Source organism: Schistocerca cancellata, chromosome 5 (assembly GCF_023864275.1).
Source record: "Schistocerca cancellata isolate TAMUIC-IGC-003103 chromosome 5, iqSchCanc2.1, whole genome shotgun sequence".
Lineage (NCBI taxonomy): Eukaryota > Metazoa > Arthropoda > Insecta > Orthoptera > Acrididae > Schistocerca > Schistocerca cancellata.
Window position 1 is genome coordinate 377284911 of NC_064630.1, and position 16941 is coordinate 377301851.

Here is a 16941-nt window from a genome sequence, read left to right on the forward strand (position 1 = left end):
CAGCTGGTGTGACTCAAGCAGCGAAGAGCGTAAAGATGCCGCCAGCACATCTGTTTAAGCTGCCGAATATGAGGGGGCCAGGTCAGCCAGGTAGCAAAAACCAATCCCAAAAACCGATGTGTCTCCACCACAGCAAGAGGTTCACTGTCACGATAAAGCCATGGCTCAGAGCGATAAAGCCATGGCTCAGAGTGAACAGTGCATCGCCGGCAGAAATGCATAACCCAAGTCTTGGCATCCGAAAACTGGAAGCCATGCACCACTGCCCAAGACTGCGCCTTGTAGATAGCGCCCTGCAGCTGCCGTTCAGCAACTGCAATGCCAGTGGAGCTAAAGTATAGGCAGAAGTCGTCAGCATACAAGGAAGCTGAGACAGACATTCCCACTGCCGCAGCGAGCCGATTAATTGCAATTAAAAAGAGGAAGACACTTAAGACAGATCCTTGCAGTACCCCATTCTCCTGAACTCGGAATGAACTATGGGAGGCCACAACTTGCATGCGGAAGGAACGAAGTAACATAAAATTTTGTATGAAAATCGGGAGCGGACCACGAAGACTCCAATCATGAAGCATAGAGAGGATGTGATGCCGCCATGTTGTATCGTATGCCTTCTGCATGTCAAAAAAGACAGCGAGCAGACGCTGAAGGCGGGCAAAGGCCGTACGGATGGCAGACTCAAGGCAGACCAGATTATTGGCGGCAGAGTGGCCCTTACGGAACCCACCCTGAGATGGAGCCGGAAGGCCCCGAGACTCAAGTAGCCAAATCAACCTCCGGCTCACCATGCATTCAAGAAACTTGCAAAGAACATTGGTGAAGCTAATGGGGCAGTAGCTGTCCACCTCCAGTGGGTTCTTGCCAGGATTCGACAGGGGGATTACAATGCTTTCCCACCATTGGGACGGGAACTCACCCTCAATCCAGATACGGTTGAAAAGGTCTAGGAGGCGTCGCTGGCAGTCCACCGAGAGGTGTTTGAGCATCTGACAGTGGATGCGGTTTGGCCCGGGAGCCATATAAGGGCAAGCAGCTAGGGCACTTTGGAATTCCCACTCACTGAACAGAGCATTGTACGATTCAGGGTGGCGCATGTGAAATGAAAGGCTCCGACGTTCCAACCGCTCTTTCAGGGAGCAGATGGCCAGTGGGTAATTTGCATAAGCGGAACTCTGAGCAAAATGCTCCACTAGGCTGTTTGCAATTGTGTTGGAGTCAGTACAGACTGCTCCATTCAGTGAAAGCGTAGGTACACTGACGGGGGTCCGATAGCCAATTTGTCGCCTAATCTTGGCCCAAACCTGCGATGGGGAGCTACGGAGGCCAATGGTGGAGACATATCTTTCCCAGCACTCCCACTTGCATTGACGAACGAGGCGGCTGGCTTGGGCACGGAGCCGTTTAAAGGCAATGAGGTGTTCCAATGAGGGATGCTGCTTGTAACATTGGAGTGCTCGCCTGCGATCTTTAATAACCTCAGCGATCTTAGGCGAGGACCAAGGCACAGTCCTCCACCGAGGGGACCCAGAAGAAGAGCAATGGCAGATTCTGCGGCAGTAACGATGCTGGTGGTGACCGAGTGAACCACCACATCAATGGCATCATTGAAAAGAGGCTCAATAGCGGCAATGTAGGTGAACAAGTCCCAGTCAGCCTTATTCATAGCCCATCTGCAAGGGCACCCAGAAAAGTGACACTGTGGCAGTGACAGAAAGATCATAAAGTGGTCACTACCACACAATTCATCATGCGCACTCCATTGGACAGATGGTAATAGGCTAGGGCTGCAGATCGAAAGGTCGATGGCTGAGTACATAAAATGCGCCACACTAAAATGTGTGAAGGCACCATTATTAGAAAGAGAAAGGACTAGCTGTGCCAATACTTGCTCAACGATGCTGCCTCGGCCTGTTGCCACTGATCCACCCCACAGAGGGTTATAGGTGTTGAAGTCACCCAGTAACAGAAAAGGTGGTGGCAATTGGGCAATCAGTGCAGCCAGGACGTGCTGCAGGACATCACCATCCAGTGGAAGATAGAGACTGCAGACAGTGACAGCCTGAGGCATCCACACCCGAACAGCGACAGCCTCTAAAGGTGGTTGTAGAGGGACAGACTCGCTGTAAAGAGAGTGAAAGACGTAGATGCAGACACCACCAGATACCCTCTCATAAACTGTCGAGTTCTTATAATAACCCCAATAGCCACAGAGGGCGGGGGTTCGCACTGCTGGAAACCCAAGTTTCCTGAAGAGCAATGCAGAGGAAAGGGTGAAGGCTGAGAAGTTGTTAAAGCTCAGCTTGATGGTGGAAAAAACAGTTGCAGTTCCACTGGGGGATGACATTGTCCATGGTCGAGAAAGGCGTGAAGGGACCGAGGAGGCAGATTATGCCGCTGGATCATCTGCTGCCACTGATTGAGAACCTGTGCGACTGACATCCATTGCGTCTGAGAGTCCAGAGAGATCTAGGTCCTCAGTGGACGCCAGAATCTCTACCTCACCCTCAGACACAGAGGTGGGTGCCACCGCAAGTAAATAAGTGTCACTGTCATCCTGAGCCTTACGCTGCTCCAACGGTGTGGCCAGGGAGGGGAACGATTTGGGATTGTATTTCTGAGCGTTGAATTGAGCTCGAGAACGCTTTGAGACTGCCAGCGGCTGGCCACCAGCAAGAGATGATGTACCACACTTCATTGCGAGACATCCGCCCTGATGCCACCCACTCCGACCAAGGGCCCCCCTGGCAGGGTGGCCATTGTCGGGAGTCCCGATGCCCCAGGGAGATAGGCATCTACACCTTTGCATATGTGGGGAGTTAACAGCACAGGCATCAGCAGAGTGATCCCTGTGTTGTCAGAGGGCTACAACCAACAGGGTACATGGCAGCCCCACCACAACGGACTGGCTACCATGCTGGATATTAGGTGCAAGGAGTCCATGGTTGTCGTATCCACAAAAAGCAACACTGCACAGTGCATGGCGGAAATCGCACCCAAGAATGTATCCTCCCCCAGGATATGGAGAACAAGCGGGATGGCAATGCGACGACGAGAAAGCTGGCTAAAGGTCTCAATGCACGATGGACACAATGCACCATGTAAGGCGCTCTTCCCCAATTGGCTCGCTCTTCGGAAGAATTTGGAAATATGGAGGACAACCCGAGAGGGGACCAGCACATACAAGCCGAAACGTTTGAGACTCCTTTTAGTTGCCTCTTATGACAGGCAGGAATACTGCGGGCCTATTCTAACCCCTGAACTCTCAGGGGGACTGCTGTGGTAAATTGTAAACAGTGACAATGTTTGATAGTACTATTTTCTATACTATCACACGTTGTCACTGTTTACAGTGTACCACAGTAGTGTAGAGCAAGTTCAGGCGAACAGTTTGATACAGGGCACTTGTGGTTTATCAAGTCGGGAAACTACCTCAAATTGGCCTACAAAAACTACGTAAGCTACAGCGCATGCACATCGAGCGAGTTTTTCAACAATCTCGCGCTCTCTTCGCACAAACCATTAGCTCTAGAGAAAAAAACGAATAGGACCTTTTTTGTAGGAAATTTAATATAGTTTAATTTTGTACTGCGACAACACGTTTTCGCTGGAGGATGCAGTTTTCAGAAAAGTGTACAAAAGTTATATTAAATGTGTTTTATCTCTGAAACCATTTGGAATAGGGCATACGTCCTTATGAAGTTTTTTGTTCAGAATCACTAATACTATCACCCCTCAAAGCATGAACAAGTGTTCATGAAATATTTCAATTTTTATCAGTAATTAAGTTTTCCTTAATTACCCTGATTACATTCTAGCAATTAAATATTTTCTTGTAATACTAGATTCTTGCAATACTAGATCTCATGCTGGTCACTTTGATGCCCCATTTGCCTGTTTCTTACTATTTGTTTGGCTATGAAACTTTGTACAAAGCTCATTATTTTAATTTATAGGGAATCTTGTTTTTGCTCTGCTCAAACATTTGACCAAAACACTTCGAGTATTAATCATATGACAAAATACATCATTTCTGCATGCTGTCATTTCCAAAAAATCTCATTTTGATATCCTCAACCATTTATGAAATAAGATGAGTTGTATGACTATCTGATTCCCAATGCATAGGAAACAATTTGGACGTGCCGTGAGCAAACTATCCGCAGATAGAACAAGCAATATTTGGGAGTGAAAAAGAATATCATTCCACTCTCAACTTTAAATACAACTTCAGTATGTTGGCTATATTTCATATGCAATAACGTTTGGCCTAAAATCAACTATACGCAGAGTCTACACAATGCGATTTTACTTCTACAAACTCTTAAAAATTTCACGCAGTTGTTTACTTGTTCCATGCAGCACAGTAACTATGATGAATATAACAAACATAAACTCAGTCCTTTATCGAGTGAAGATATCAAGCTGTAAAATGAGAAAGAATCAAATCTTCTAACTGACAGTTTTCTTAAAATCGGATGGTAAGTTTTTTATAGCAGCTGGCACATCTGCTCCAGTGCTTTGCCGAGAAGACTTGTAGCTGTTGCTCTCATTGTCATGTGTGCTGCAGCGACAAGATTCTAACACGTTTTAATTCTAAGACTGCATGTTGTAGCAGAGGACAGGCAATGCCATGGACATTGCTGACTTAGGACACTTCTGTAACTATACCTGAAGTTCTGTTTTGTCATCTGTAGCTGATGCACGCTGTTGGTCGCTTCCGTCGTTTGCACAAAACATGGCCTTTGACAACAGGGATTGACTTTTCCTCTAAATGTGCACCCAAGAATAGAACTTACCAAATACCACTCTTCAAAAATGTTTTCCGTCACCTCTGATTGTTCCAGATATTTTGGACACTGCATTTACTTTTTCCTTTCTCAGAATGTGAATACTAGAAAGGGCAAAAATGAAGTTCATGAGCAAATATATTGCTAATAAATGTAAGGAACTTTATGTAACAGAATGAAATGCATCTACAGATGAGCATACAGTTGGCTTCAGGGTTCATTTCAAGTAATATAATCCAAAGCAACCTACAAAGTGGGGCATTCAAATTTTTTGTCTTAGTGATTCGGAATATAGTTTTTTCTCACATTCCATATTATGGCAAGGCAATGACTGACAAGTCTTATTCACCCTGATTTGCCATTTACCTCTCGAATAGTGATTCATTTGGCAGAAGATCTTGTGATGACACAGCTTAAAACACTGTAAAACCAAAAACTTCTTAATGCCTTTAAATAGTGCCTTGTGTATGTATGAGAGCACAAAGGACTAATATATAATAGAAAGCATCATGTAAAGTGTTGATACCTAAACATATCATACGAAACTATAACAGACACAATATGCAATATTATGTAATTGGATAGATAAAAAAAATCTACTTACCAAGCGGCGGCAGAACACACACATACAAGACTGTTATAAACAAATGGATTAGCACATAAGTTAGAAAACAGACGACAGTGTGAACCAGGCAGATGATAACAAAGACTGACAAGAGAGGTAAATAAGAAGGAATGATGGCCACATGGGCTAATATGAGAATGAAAACAATCAGTTATTGATAAAACTTTTTAATTGGTTACATAAAAAATCTACTCACCAAGCAGCAGCACAACACACACATAAAAGACTGTTGTAAACGAATGGATTAGCACATAAGGTGGAAAACAGATGCCAGTTTGAACAAGACAAGACGACAAGAAAGACTCACAAAAGAGTTCAATAAGAAGGAATGATGACCATGTGCGCTAATATAACAACAAAAATAATCAATTATTGATAAAATTATCTGTCTTGTTCAAACTGTCGTCTGTTTTATACCTTATGTGCTAATCCATTCATTTACAACAGTCTTATGTGTGTGTTCTGCCGCCACTTGGTGAGTAGATTTTTTGATCTATCCAATTAAATAATTTTACCATGATTGATTGCTTTTGTAACAATATGTAGTATTACCAGCATAAATGTTAAATAAATAAGAAACTTGAGTGAGCAGTTAAATTTGTAACATAGGACTGTATTAAGTGAATACAATGCTGGGGAAAAAAATTAGTACAGCCTTTTAGAGATCTCCAATTAACTCAAGAGTTATTGTTGCAACAATGCATATGGAGTACATGAAATGATTACATTTAAAGATCAATAGCACTTGCAGTTCTGAGGTACCACATATGGACCCATGCTGAAACACCCATATTAGTACATGGTGTAGCCTCCACGGGCAGCAATGCAGGTGCTGACTCTGGCATCCAGTCGATCATGCAGATGGTGAATACTGTCTTGGAATACGCAATTCCATACCTGCTCAACCTGTTCATGTAGTTCTGTAAGAGTTGTCGGCTGATGAGTCGCACGGGACACTTCTCATCCCTTCATATCCCAAACGTTCTTGATTTGAGGCAAGACCAAAGATTGTGTTGGCCAGGGAAGTTGCTACTTCTTTTGGAAGAACACATCCCCTTCCTGCTGCAATAACAGCGAAAGAACAGGTCTTAACAACATTCTGCATATACCAAGTACTGGTTAGCGTCCCCTCCAGAAACACCAAAGGTGTAAGAGTTATAGCTTATCATATCCCAGACGATAAGGCCTGGCGTGGAGCCAATGTGTCTTGGACGAATGCATTCTTTGAGATAGTGATTATCATCTCTACATTGTAACTGGAAACGACCATCATTTGTGTGCCGGCAGAATCCACTTTCATCGCTGAAGACCACAGCACACCATTCCATCTTCCAGAGTGACCCTCTGATGTCAGTCAAGCCAGGCAAGTCATGCTTTGGTGTGAGTGGAAGATGGGCTATAGGTGTACGTGCCCATAGTCCCACTGCTATTAGCCAGTTCACAACAATTCATGTTGACATGTCTGGTCTCACAAGCCCTCTTGTTTGGCCTGTAATAGCTGTACAATCTGCCACCACTGCCCTTACAATACAATAACCCTGGCAGGCATCTGGGTCTGTGTGGATGTCCAGAACCTCATCTACATGTGTGAGGATGTTCACGTGACCACTGATACAAGCATCATTGCACCACTGATATCAGCATCATTGCACAGCTGAAGCAGCACATCCAACTTTTGCGGCAGTTCTTCAAAGGGACATTCCACCACTTGGAAATTCACAATTTGAACCCTTTCAAACTCGCTCAGTTGGCTCTAGGAAGCACAAATGCATCTCCATGGTATGGTTGCCTGCTTGCTTCATACGTTTGCAATACACTGAACCTTCTTGCTGTGAGCATTCCCTATTAAAGGAGAGACACAGATGGCACTCTGGTAACTATGCCACAATGCTAGGCTATCAGTTGACAGACAACAATGAAATCATTATCAGTACATCTACCATCCCTCAGGTGGCATATGCCATAATAGCATCAAAATCTATATCATCTTTCCTGTTGTACTAAGTTTTCTTCATTTTTCTGGCAGTGTGTGTAAAATATTTAAGAGTAAAAAGGGCACCAAAAATCCTTTATAATGAAACACAATGTACAACTGACTTAAAAATCTTTGTAATAAATAACATGCTGTCTGTGTATAATGAAAGAGAAAGAAAATTACATTCTTGGGAGCAAGAACAACCATTCCACCTTATTCTTTCTAAAAATTTTCTTAATGTTATGTAAATGGAAAGGTTTATAGCAGAGCAGTTGTCTTTTTTCGTTATGGAACAGTCAACTATTTGAGAGACATTTGCTACAAGGAGTAGGCTAATACAACATAAAGTTAAAAAGAAGTTAAAGTTTGTGGGTTTGTATGTGTAAGTGGAGATTGACATCTTACCTTATTAGCTCAAGTATGTACACTACCATGGAAAGGTCTCCTACTAACACTCTGCACAGTTTGCTGTCATACTGCTGCTCGTGTGTCATATAATCCGCAAGCATTATTGCTGAGCAAATGCCCCCACCCAGTCACCACTCCCATCATGCACTGGTGCTGCTGTTCGCAATGTGGTTTCAGCTCTCTCAGACTGCAGACGTGTGTGCAAGTTGCGTGTGTGTGTGTGTGTGTGTGTGTGTGTGTGTGTGTGTGTGTGTGTGTCCTACTGACAAAGGCCTTAATGGCCGAAAGTTTTAATTGTGTGAATCTTTTTGTTGTGCCTATCGCAACTCACATCTCCGCTATATGGTGAGTAGCAACTTTCCTTCTTTGGTACTGTTGAATTTCTTATCTGTATGATGGAATGAGTATACTACTGACTGAATTTGATTAGCACTTCTTATGAACTGATTAAATTCATTATGCTATTAACACTGGCTGTTGAAGCAGTCCAGAGAAGACTGAAAACTGAATTAAGAGGCAAGGTTGTTAACAGTGTTACTCCGAATAAAATCCGATACATTACTGTGAAATAGACAAAGTACTTACCAGGATTCTACTATTAAGTTCCCTGACATGAAAATAGTGATGCAAATGTTACACGATTAGTACATTGCATTTCCTTACATATACTATTTCACTGAGGAAGTGGTTTGTCTTAGTGTTCTGATACATGATTTGAGAGAAGTTACAGTAAACGTACTGGAAAAAACAACATCTAGGTATCTACACAGACATTGCTTTAAATGGGAATGTAGGTTTTGAACAGTTTTCCATTTTAAGGCAAGTTCTAGATGCTTACTATGATGTCACTGTCCTATACTGATGTCATTTCTTAATCATCATAGTTACAGAATATTTTCACAGTAATGAAGTTGCATTCAAATGTGTCATCCTGGTTGAACATTTCGTGAGACATTTACTTACATTATATATATATATATATATATATATATATATATATATATATATATATAATAGAAGGAAACATTCCATGAAGGAAAAATATACCTAAAAACAAAGATGATGTGACTTACCAAATGAAAGTGCTGGCAGGTCGACAGACACACAAACGAACACAAACATACACACAAAATTCAAGCTTTCGCAACAAATTGTTGCCTCATCAGGAAAGAGGGAAGGAGAGGGAAAGACGAAAGGATGTGGGTTTTAAGGGAGAGGGTAAGGAGTCATTCCAGTCCCGGGAGCGGAAAGACTTACCTTAGGGGGAAAAAAGGACGGGTATACACTCGCACACACACACATATCCATCCACACATATACAGACACAAGCAGACATATTTAAAGACAAAGAGTTTGGGCAGAGATGTCAGTCGAGGCAGAAGTGCAGAGGCAAAGATGTTGATGAATGACAGGTGAGGTATGAGTGGCGGAAATTTGAAATTAGCGGAGATTGAGGCCTGGTGGATAACGGGAAGAGAGGATATATTGAAGAGCAAGTTCCCATCTCCGGAGTTCGGATAGGTTGGTGTTAGTAGGAAGTATCCAGATAACCCGGACGGTGTAACACTGCGCCAAGACGTGCTGGCCGTGCACGTATATATATATATATATATATATATATATATATATATATATATATATAAAAACAAAGATGATGTGACTTACCAAATGAAAGTGCTGGCAGGTCGACAGACACACAAACGAACACAAACATACACCCAAAATTCAAGCTTTCGCAACAAACTGTTGCCTCATCAGGAAAGAGGGAAGGAGAGGGAAAGACGAAAGGATGTGGGTTTTAAGGGAGAGGGTAAGGAGTCATTCCAGTCCCGGGAGCGGAAAGACTTACCTTATGGGGAAAAAAGGACGGGTATACACTCGCACACACACACATATCCATCCACACATATACAGACACAAGTACTCCTTACCCTCTCCCTTAAAACCCACATCCTTTCGTCTTTCCCTCTCCTTCCCTCTTTCCTGATGAGGCAACAGTTTGTTGCGAAAGCTTGAATTTTGTGTGTATGTTTGTGTTCGTTTGTGTGTCTGTCGACCTGCCAGCACTTTCATTTGGTAAGTCACATCATCTTTGTTTTTAGATATATTTTTCCTTCGTGGAATGTTTCCTTCTATTATAAATATATATATATATATATATATATATATATATATATATATATATATATATATATATATATATATATATATACCTAAAAACAAAGATGTAAGTGCTGGCAGGTCGACAGACACACAAACGAACACAAACATACACACAAAATTCAAGCTTTCGCAACAAACTGTTGCCTCATCAGGAAAGAGGGAAGGAGAGGGAAAGACGAAAGGATGTGGGTTTTAAGGGAGAGGGTAAGGAGTCATTCCAGTCCCGGGAGCGGAAAGACTTACCTTATGGGGAAAAAAGGACGGGTATACACTCGCACACACACACATATCCATCCACACATATACAGACACAAGCAGACATTTGTAAAGGCAAAGAGTTTGGGCAGAGATGTCAGTCGGGACGGAAGTACAGAGGCAAAGATGATGTCTGCTTGTGTCTGTATATGTGTGGATGGATATGTGTGTGTGTGCGAGTGTATACCCGTCCTTTTTTCCCCATAAGGTAAGTCTTTCCGCTCCCGGGACTGGAATGACTCCTTACCCTCTCCCTTAAAACCCACATCCTTTCGTCTTTCCCTCTCCTTCCCTCTTTCCTGATGAGGCAACAGTTTGTTGCGAAAGCTTGAATTTTGTGTGTATGTTTGTGTTCGTTTGTGTGTCTGTCGACCTGCCAGCACTTTCATTTGGTAAGTCACATCATCTTTATATATATATATATATATATATATATATATATATATATATATATATATATATATATAACTGCAACACTGAGACACCATTTAGGTCTCCTATATATGTATGTAAGTTGAATGGAAACATACTGTCATTATGCTCTCATATTACTTACCTGATGCAAATATTTTTGTTCTGCAAAGTAAGTACTGAAATAATTTTTGGTAAGGAAAGTGAATATTATCTACTACGCGATTATGAAGAAGAAAGATTATGGTAAAAGGTCAACTATTTTCTGTAAGATATTAGCCAATCAAATCATTAAAAAATAATAAGAGAGAGGTAACGGATTGCTCCCTGTTGACACAATCATTGGGTTTAGTTCTGAAAAAGTAACGGGTATCGCAAACTGCAAGCTTTCACACCTATATCAGCAGATCCCACACCATCTCTAAACTTGCTTAGGAACTATATAAAATGAAAATGTGTATGACAGGAATAATTATGCCATCTAGGAAAGATGTTTCACCTATTGTCAAAAAGAAGCAGCTTCAGAAATGTGATCTGTGTGCCGATCAATATGTAAATAACACGTCTGTGTCTCTTTCCACGACAAAGTTAGCAACAATGTTCAATACATTTTCTAGTCCTGAAACAGAGTTGATAACTGGTTACAGAAAGAAACAGCCTGCCTAGTTTGAGAAACTTACAGTTATTTTAGAACACACAAAGTTTATGGGAGGGGTGGACAGCACTTATCAGTACTGTGGGTGTTATGGATTTATAAGGATATTGTACAAATGATGGAAAAAATTTTCTTCTCGTTTGTAGAAGCTGCAACTATAAACATCAACACCCATTACTCAACAAATGATGAGGAGAGAGGAAAGAGGAGTAAGGAGAGAAGGGATAGACAGATCTTTCCTATACCAGAAATCTCATCGCATAGCTTGTGGGCACTCTTAGGAATGGAATTTCAAAGACGAGAAGAAACCATGGGCCAGGTGTTAGCTGATTTCCAGAGCTTCCAAAAGTTTTAATTTTTTTTACATTGTTTGTCAAGTGAGGAGATGTAGGACTATGCCTGGTAACTGTTACCCTCACTCAGTACATGCTCAGCAAATGTAGTCATAATGCTGCAACCTCCAGCTGTGTTCAGGTTCAGCCAACCTAATTGCTGTGTGTCTCCTAACAGACAAACATACAACTTATCACAATCAAGACACGTAGTTTTGCATAACTACTATAGGCTAGTAATTGGGTCTTATCTTTGTTATTGAAAACACACTGGGCTGTGGTGTTCCTCACATAGTAGGAAATCCTATAGTTGCAATACTTCAGCATTTTGGTTACACTCTGTGATACTTGTCCTAGGTATAGGATCGTACAGCAGAGAGAGTATAGAGCAAGGACATAATTTTCAATTTTTGTGTTCTGTGCAATATGTGGTCAATCAGATCAGGATTCTAGCCATTGGTCAGGGCAAAAAATTTTATTGTGACTAACTCTGTTTTGAAATCTCCTTTAGATGTGAGAACAGGTGCACCACTGAGTGGAAAAAATGGCTCTGAGCACTATGGGGCTCAACTGCTGTGGTCATAAGTCCCCTGCACCACTGAGTGAAAAGCTGCATGTTTTTTGTGCTACTGGGTGTTGTGAGCAAGGGTCTACCGCTGTGTATGTAGTTGCAGTTTTTCTATAAACCTTGAAACAGTGTCTGTTTGTGTATTGATATCAATGGTTAGTATTAAGAATTTTATATTTACATTTGTTGTCAAACTTCATTGTGAACTGAATGTTTTTATGTTGACTGTTAAAGCAATGGAGGAAAAAAAAAAAAAAAAAAAAGAAAAAAAACACGTGTTCAGTTGTCTTGTAGTGTCTGTCCACATAGACAGTACATCATCTACATATCTGAACCAGTACTTAAATTATGAACCCAAATGTTCTTTATTCAAGGAATAGTGTTCAAAATGTTCTATGAATATTTCTGCCAGAAGTGGGCTAAGAGGTGACTACATACCAACGCCAACCCACTGTTTGTACAAAGTACCTTGGAACCAGAATTGTGCTAAGCATGCTTGAGCGGCCAGTCTCAAGTCATCCACTTCCACAGGGTTGAGACTAGATCTGTACATTAGCTCTGTCACTATATTAACACATTAACCTACTTTTGTGTTGGAAAACAAACTGCGGCATCAAACGATGCTACTTTAATACTGAGTGAGATGGATGGATCTTTTATTTTATTTACAAGGTTAACTGAGTTTGAAATACCATACAGTGGTTTGAATTTTTTCTTACTTTTAATTTATGTGGCCAATTTGCTCACAAGTTTAGACGACAGATTTGTGAATGAAGAGACAACTGGACATATCATTACATCTTATATGCACAGTTTTGGAAGCCTTTATGATACAGGAGAAACTGGGTTCATGTTAACTGGTAGCTTTGCTTCAACATCATAAAATATACTTTTGCAATAATTAGTTATACATTTAACCTCATCTTTGAATAACTTAGTATGGCCTTTGGGAGGGACTAGGAAGCGTGCAGCAGTCAGGAAATCACTGACTTTTCTCAAATAATCACACTTGTTCAGGAGCACAATAGTGCTGTTTTAATTTAAATTATGATTGTAATGTCTTGCTGATGTAATGTCCATTTAAAGATCCTAAGGGTGTGAAAATCTACAACCTGTGGGGCGTTGTACCCAAATGTTGTACCTTTCTTTAGTGCAACTTCTGTTTTGCAGTAATGTCTCTACATAAAGTGTAATCAATATCTACCTCCAACACTTCTAATTGTTTTTCTGATGGAAGAGGGAAACGAGCATATTTGAAACATTTCTCAATTTTATTCTGTCTATTTGTAGGAAAAACTAAGACTAACAGGTTGATGACACATGTGAAAATTTTTGTCTCTCATCTAAAGACTGATGATGGCCTTGTAAGCTGAAAACAGGTTAACAAAATACATTAACATTGTAGAACATACACAACATTGTGCTTTCCATTTATGTTAACACGTTACTATTGTAATCCTGCTGGATATTCCAACTGATCAACCAATATAAACATGCATATATCTGGCGAGGTCAATAGGTGTAGTGGGTGGAAAGATACAACTGGTGGTGTCAGATCATGTGACGAAATACCTGTGACAGATTATAAAGGGCCACCATGGTCTCACTAATCTACTGACAAATGACCCTGCGCAACATGGTTTCTCCCGGACTGTGATTTGGATTATTACCTACTGTCGGCGTTTGACTAGCAGACAGACTTGCCTGCACGCCTAATGCCGTAGTGTCTTCGCTCATTATTCAACGGATGGTTGTTTACAGTGAACACAATGATGGCAATTGGGTGCACAGAGAGTGCAGATTGTATTCAAGTGCTTCCCATTTGCACCTAAAAACAGTGTTCTCCTGCACTAAGATGTGAGTTTTTTTAACAACCTTACAGAGTACTGTATTGGCCAAGAGGTATGCACCTTTAGAAGTTTTCTTGTTTGTGTCATATCAGAAGAGCTGGAAACTCTTACTTTCTGTAATTTATTTGTACACAATTTGTGCTTAATAAAATCTGTTTGGTTGAAGCAGCAGACATACAACAATCACTGTACTCAAAACAAGAATTGGTTAAGTGCTTTTTTGTCTCCATTAAAATACTTTGTGATGTTAATACAGGGTGTACATAAAGTCTGGGAACACTTTCAATTATTTATTGCACAAGAACGAAACACTGTACAGATATAATATATATGTCATTTTGAAGAAAAACCCTGAAGGTCCCCCCCCCCCCATGTGTATCGCCACAGTATAGTTTGGTAATTTGCCGATAGTCAGTGCTAGTCGCAAACATAATGAGTTCAGGTGTGAAGCGACCTTTCTGCCACAGAAGGGGACAGCTGTTTCATGAAATGGCCTCCCCGATCACCAGATCTCACTCCATGTGACTCTTTTCTGTAGGTACACACCACATGATGTAACAGAGCTCCGGGTGAGATTATGGGAAGCGACTGCCATAGTCAACGGTGCCATGCTGAGATGGGTATGGCAAGAATTCGATTACCATATTGGCGTCTGCCGGGTCACATATTGAATGTTTGTAAGAAAATTTTGAGTTTCTCTTCAAAATGCAATATGTATGACATCTGTACAATGTTTAGTTCTTGTGCAATAAATAATTGAAAGTGTTCCCGGACTTTATGTACACCCTGTATATGTATCTTCTTAGCAAAATCAATTCATTGGCTTGTGCTAACCTTGTTCTATTATCATTCTCTCTCTTCTCATTTGACACAATGGAACTTCTTAAGATGACAGAATTCTTTTACAACAGTCAGGTTTCCTCCTCCCAACCGAGAATTCACGTATTTTTCATCTACAAAGCATTTTATGATTTAAGTTTACTATTTTTATTTTCATTTTACATCTCTCAAAATTACATGTGGTTCAAAAGTTCTAACACCTGCTCCATAACTTTTCATTTTTTGTCACCAGGGCAATGTTATCTGGAAACTGTATTCCATTAACTTTGACCCCCTCTACAATCTTTTCTTTACATACTTTAACAGTTTTCTCAATGGATATACCAGAAAAAGTGATGATAATACACAGCTTTGTCCCAGTTCTGTGGAAAGTTTTGTTTCTAGTCTTCATTATCTTAATTTTGCTCCTTGTTTAATAAAGCATGGAAATTATTCTATGGTCTCAATAATCTACTCTGAGATTTCTGGGAGTTCTGAACAGTACTTCCCAACGTTCCTCCATAACAGCCCCAATGTTCCTCCATAAAAGCTTTCTCAGTGTCTGCGAATTAATGATCAGTGATTCACTCATTGCTAAAACTTTCTCCATTGTTAGTCTATGGCTTAATATGACTTCCTAGGTGCCCAAAACATCAAACCCAGCACCAGCATTTTGTCTACTGCATTAGATCCATTTAAAGAAGTCCCATGTACGGAGTACTCCATTTATTTTCAGCTTGAAGTTATTTTTTAGCTGAGGCTCTTCTGTTTACCTCAAATCCAATTCATGCAAGTCAAGTGGGAAGCAGTTAAGTTAATGTGGAGATTAACAGCACATGGCTCTAACTAGAGATCAAAAAAGGTATAAAAGTATAAGCAGCTTACTAAAAGTGCCTTTAACTAACTCAAAATCGGGGGATGAGCGAGAATAAATTTGTATTTGCTGGCATGTCCACGTAAGCCTACATAAATGACACCCAAAGAACTACTCAGAGATTTGTTAACCTCCCACAATGCTCCTAAGAGAAACTACTTAGAAAAAAAACACATGCGCGCATGCACGCACACGCACACACCATCATTGTCAACAACTGTATAAACTGTTCTGTGCAAAACTGCAGTTCAGGGAGCTGTGTAAGCGTTCCTACAATGTGTAAATCCAATTCATACCACAAGACGGTGAGCAGATGAATGACGATACAGTAAATGAAACTAATGTAAATCAATATCCTGACAAAAAATTATACACGCTGAAGCTTGGAACTGGACTTCACGAAACATATTCTTACATACCTGGAATTTGTTTGTTCATCATTCTCCACTGATGCTTGATATTCATTTATTTTCTTTTCATATTCCTTTATTTCTTTAGTCAAACATTTCAGCTGTTCATGCATTTGGGCCAATTTCTTTTCACCTCCTTGAACAATAAAACAAGTCACCCATCAGTAAAAGAAATAACCATTTGAAAGTTCCTGGCAGATTAAAGCTGTGTGCCACACCAGGACCTGAAACTGGGACCTAGGTCTTCCACAGACTAGTTACCAATCAACTGAGCTATCTAAGCACAGCCCATGACCTGCCTGCACATCTCCACTTCTGTCAGTATCTCCTCTACTGTCTTCTAAACTTTATACAGATGCTTTCGTATACATTGTCAGTATGTCGAAGAACTTCTGTGAAGTATAAAAGACAGAAGCATACTTGGTGGAATTACAGCTGTGAAAGCATGTTACAAGTTGAGCTTAGATTTCTCAGTCAGTAAAGTGTTTGTTCATGAAAGGCAAAGGTCTCATGTTCAAGATCAGGCCCAGAAAAGTTTGAATATTCCTTGTATTTTCCTAACCAAAGCATTAAAACTACTAATTTGAAAACACACAAAAAAATTAGAAAGATTTTATGTCCATCAATGAATTATTGTGAGAGGATTTGCTTCTCTTCAACATAAAGAAAAGGAACATTGTGTATGCATGTATATGAACCTGAACACAGACACAATCATGACGGTGAACTTAGAAAATATTCACTACCTGAATGTCAAGATGGAAGGAAGGAGGGAGGGAGGGAGGGAGGGAATACCAGTGTTTAAGTCT

At 40.7% G+C, this 16941-nt stretch overlaps 1 protein-coding gene across 2 annotated transcripts in view; it reads right to left on the reverse strand.

Moving 5' to 3' along the window:
* The window catches only part of LOC126188918 (structural maintenance of chromosomes protein 5), a 166692-nt gene that overhangs the window by 124021 nt on the left and 25730 nt on the right, over nucleotides 1–16941 (reverse strand). For both annotated transcript variants that reach the window (XM_049930631.1, XM_049930630.1), the window contains one exon: nucleotides 16142–16268. In XM_049930631.1, the coding sequence (XP_049786588.1) occupies nucleotides 16142–16268 (127 nt within the window). The remainder of the gene's footprint in view (nucleotides 1–16141; nucleotides 16269–16941) is intronic.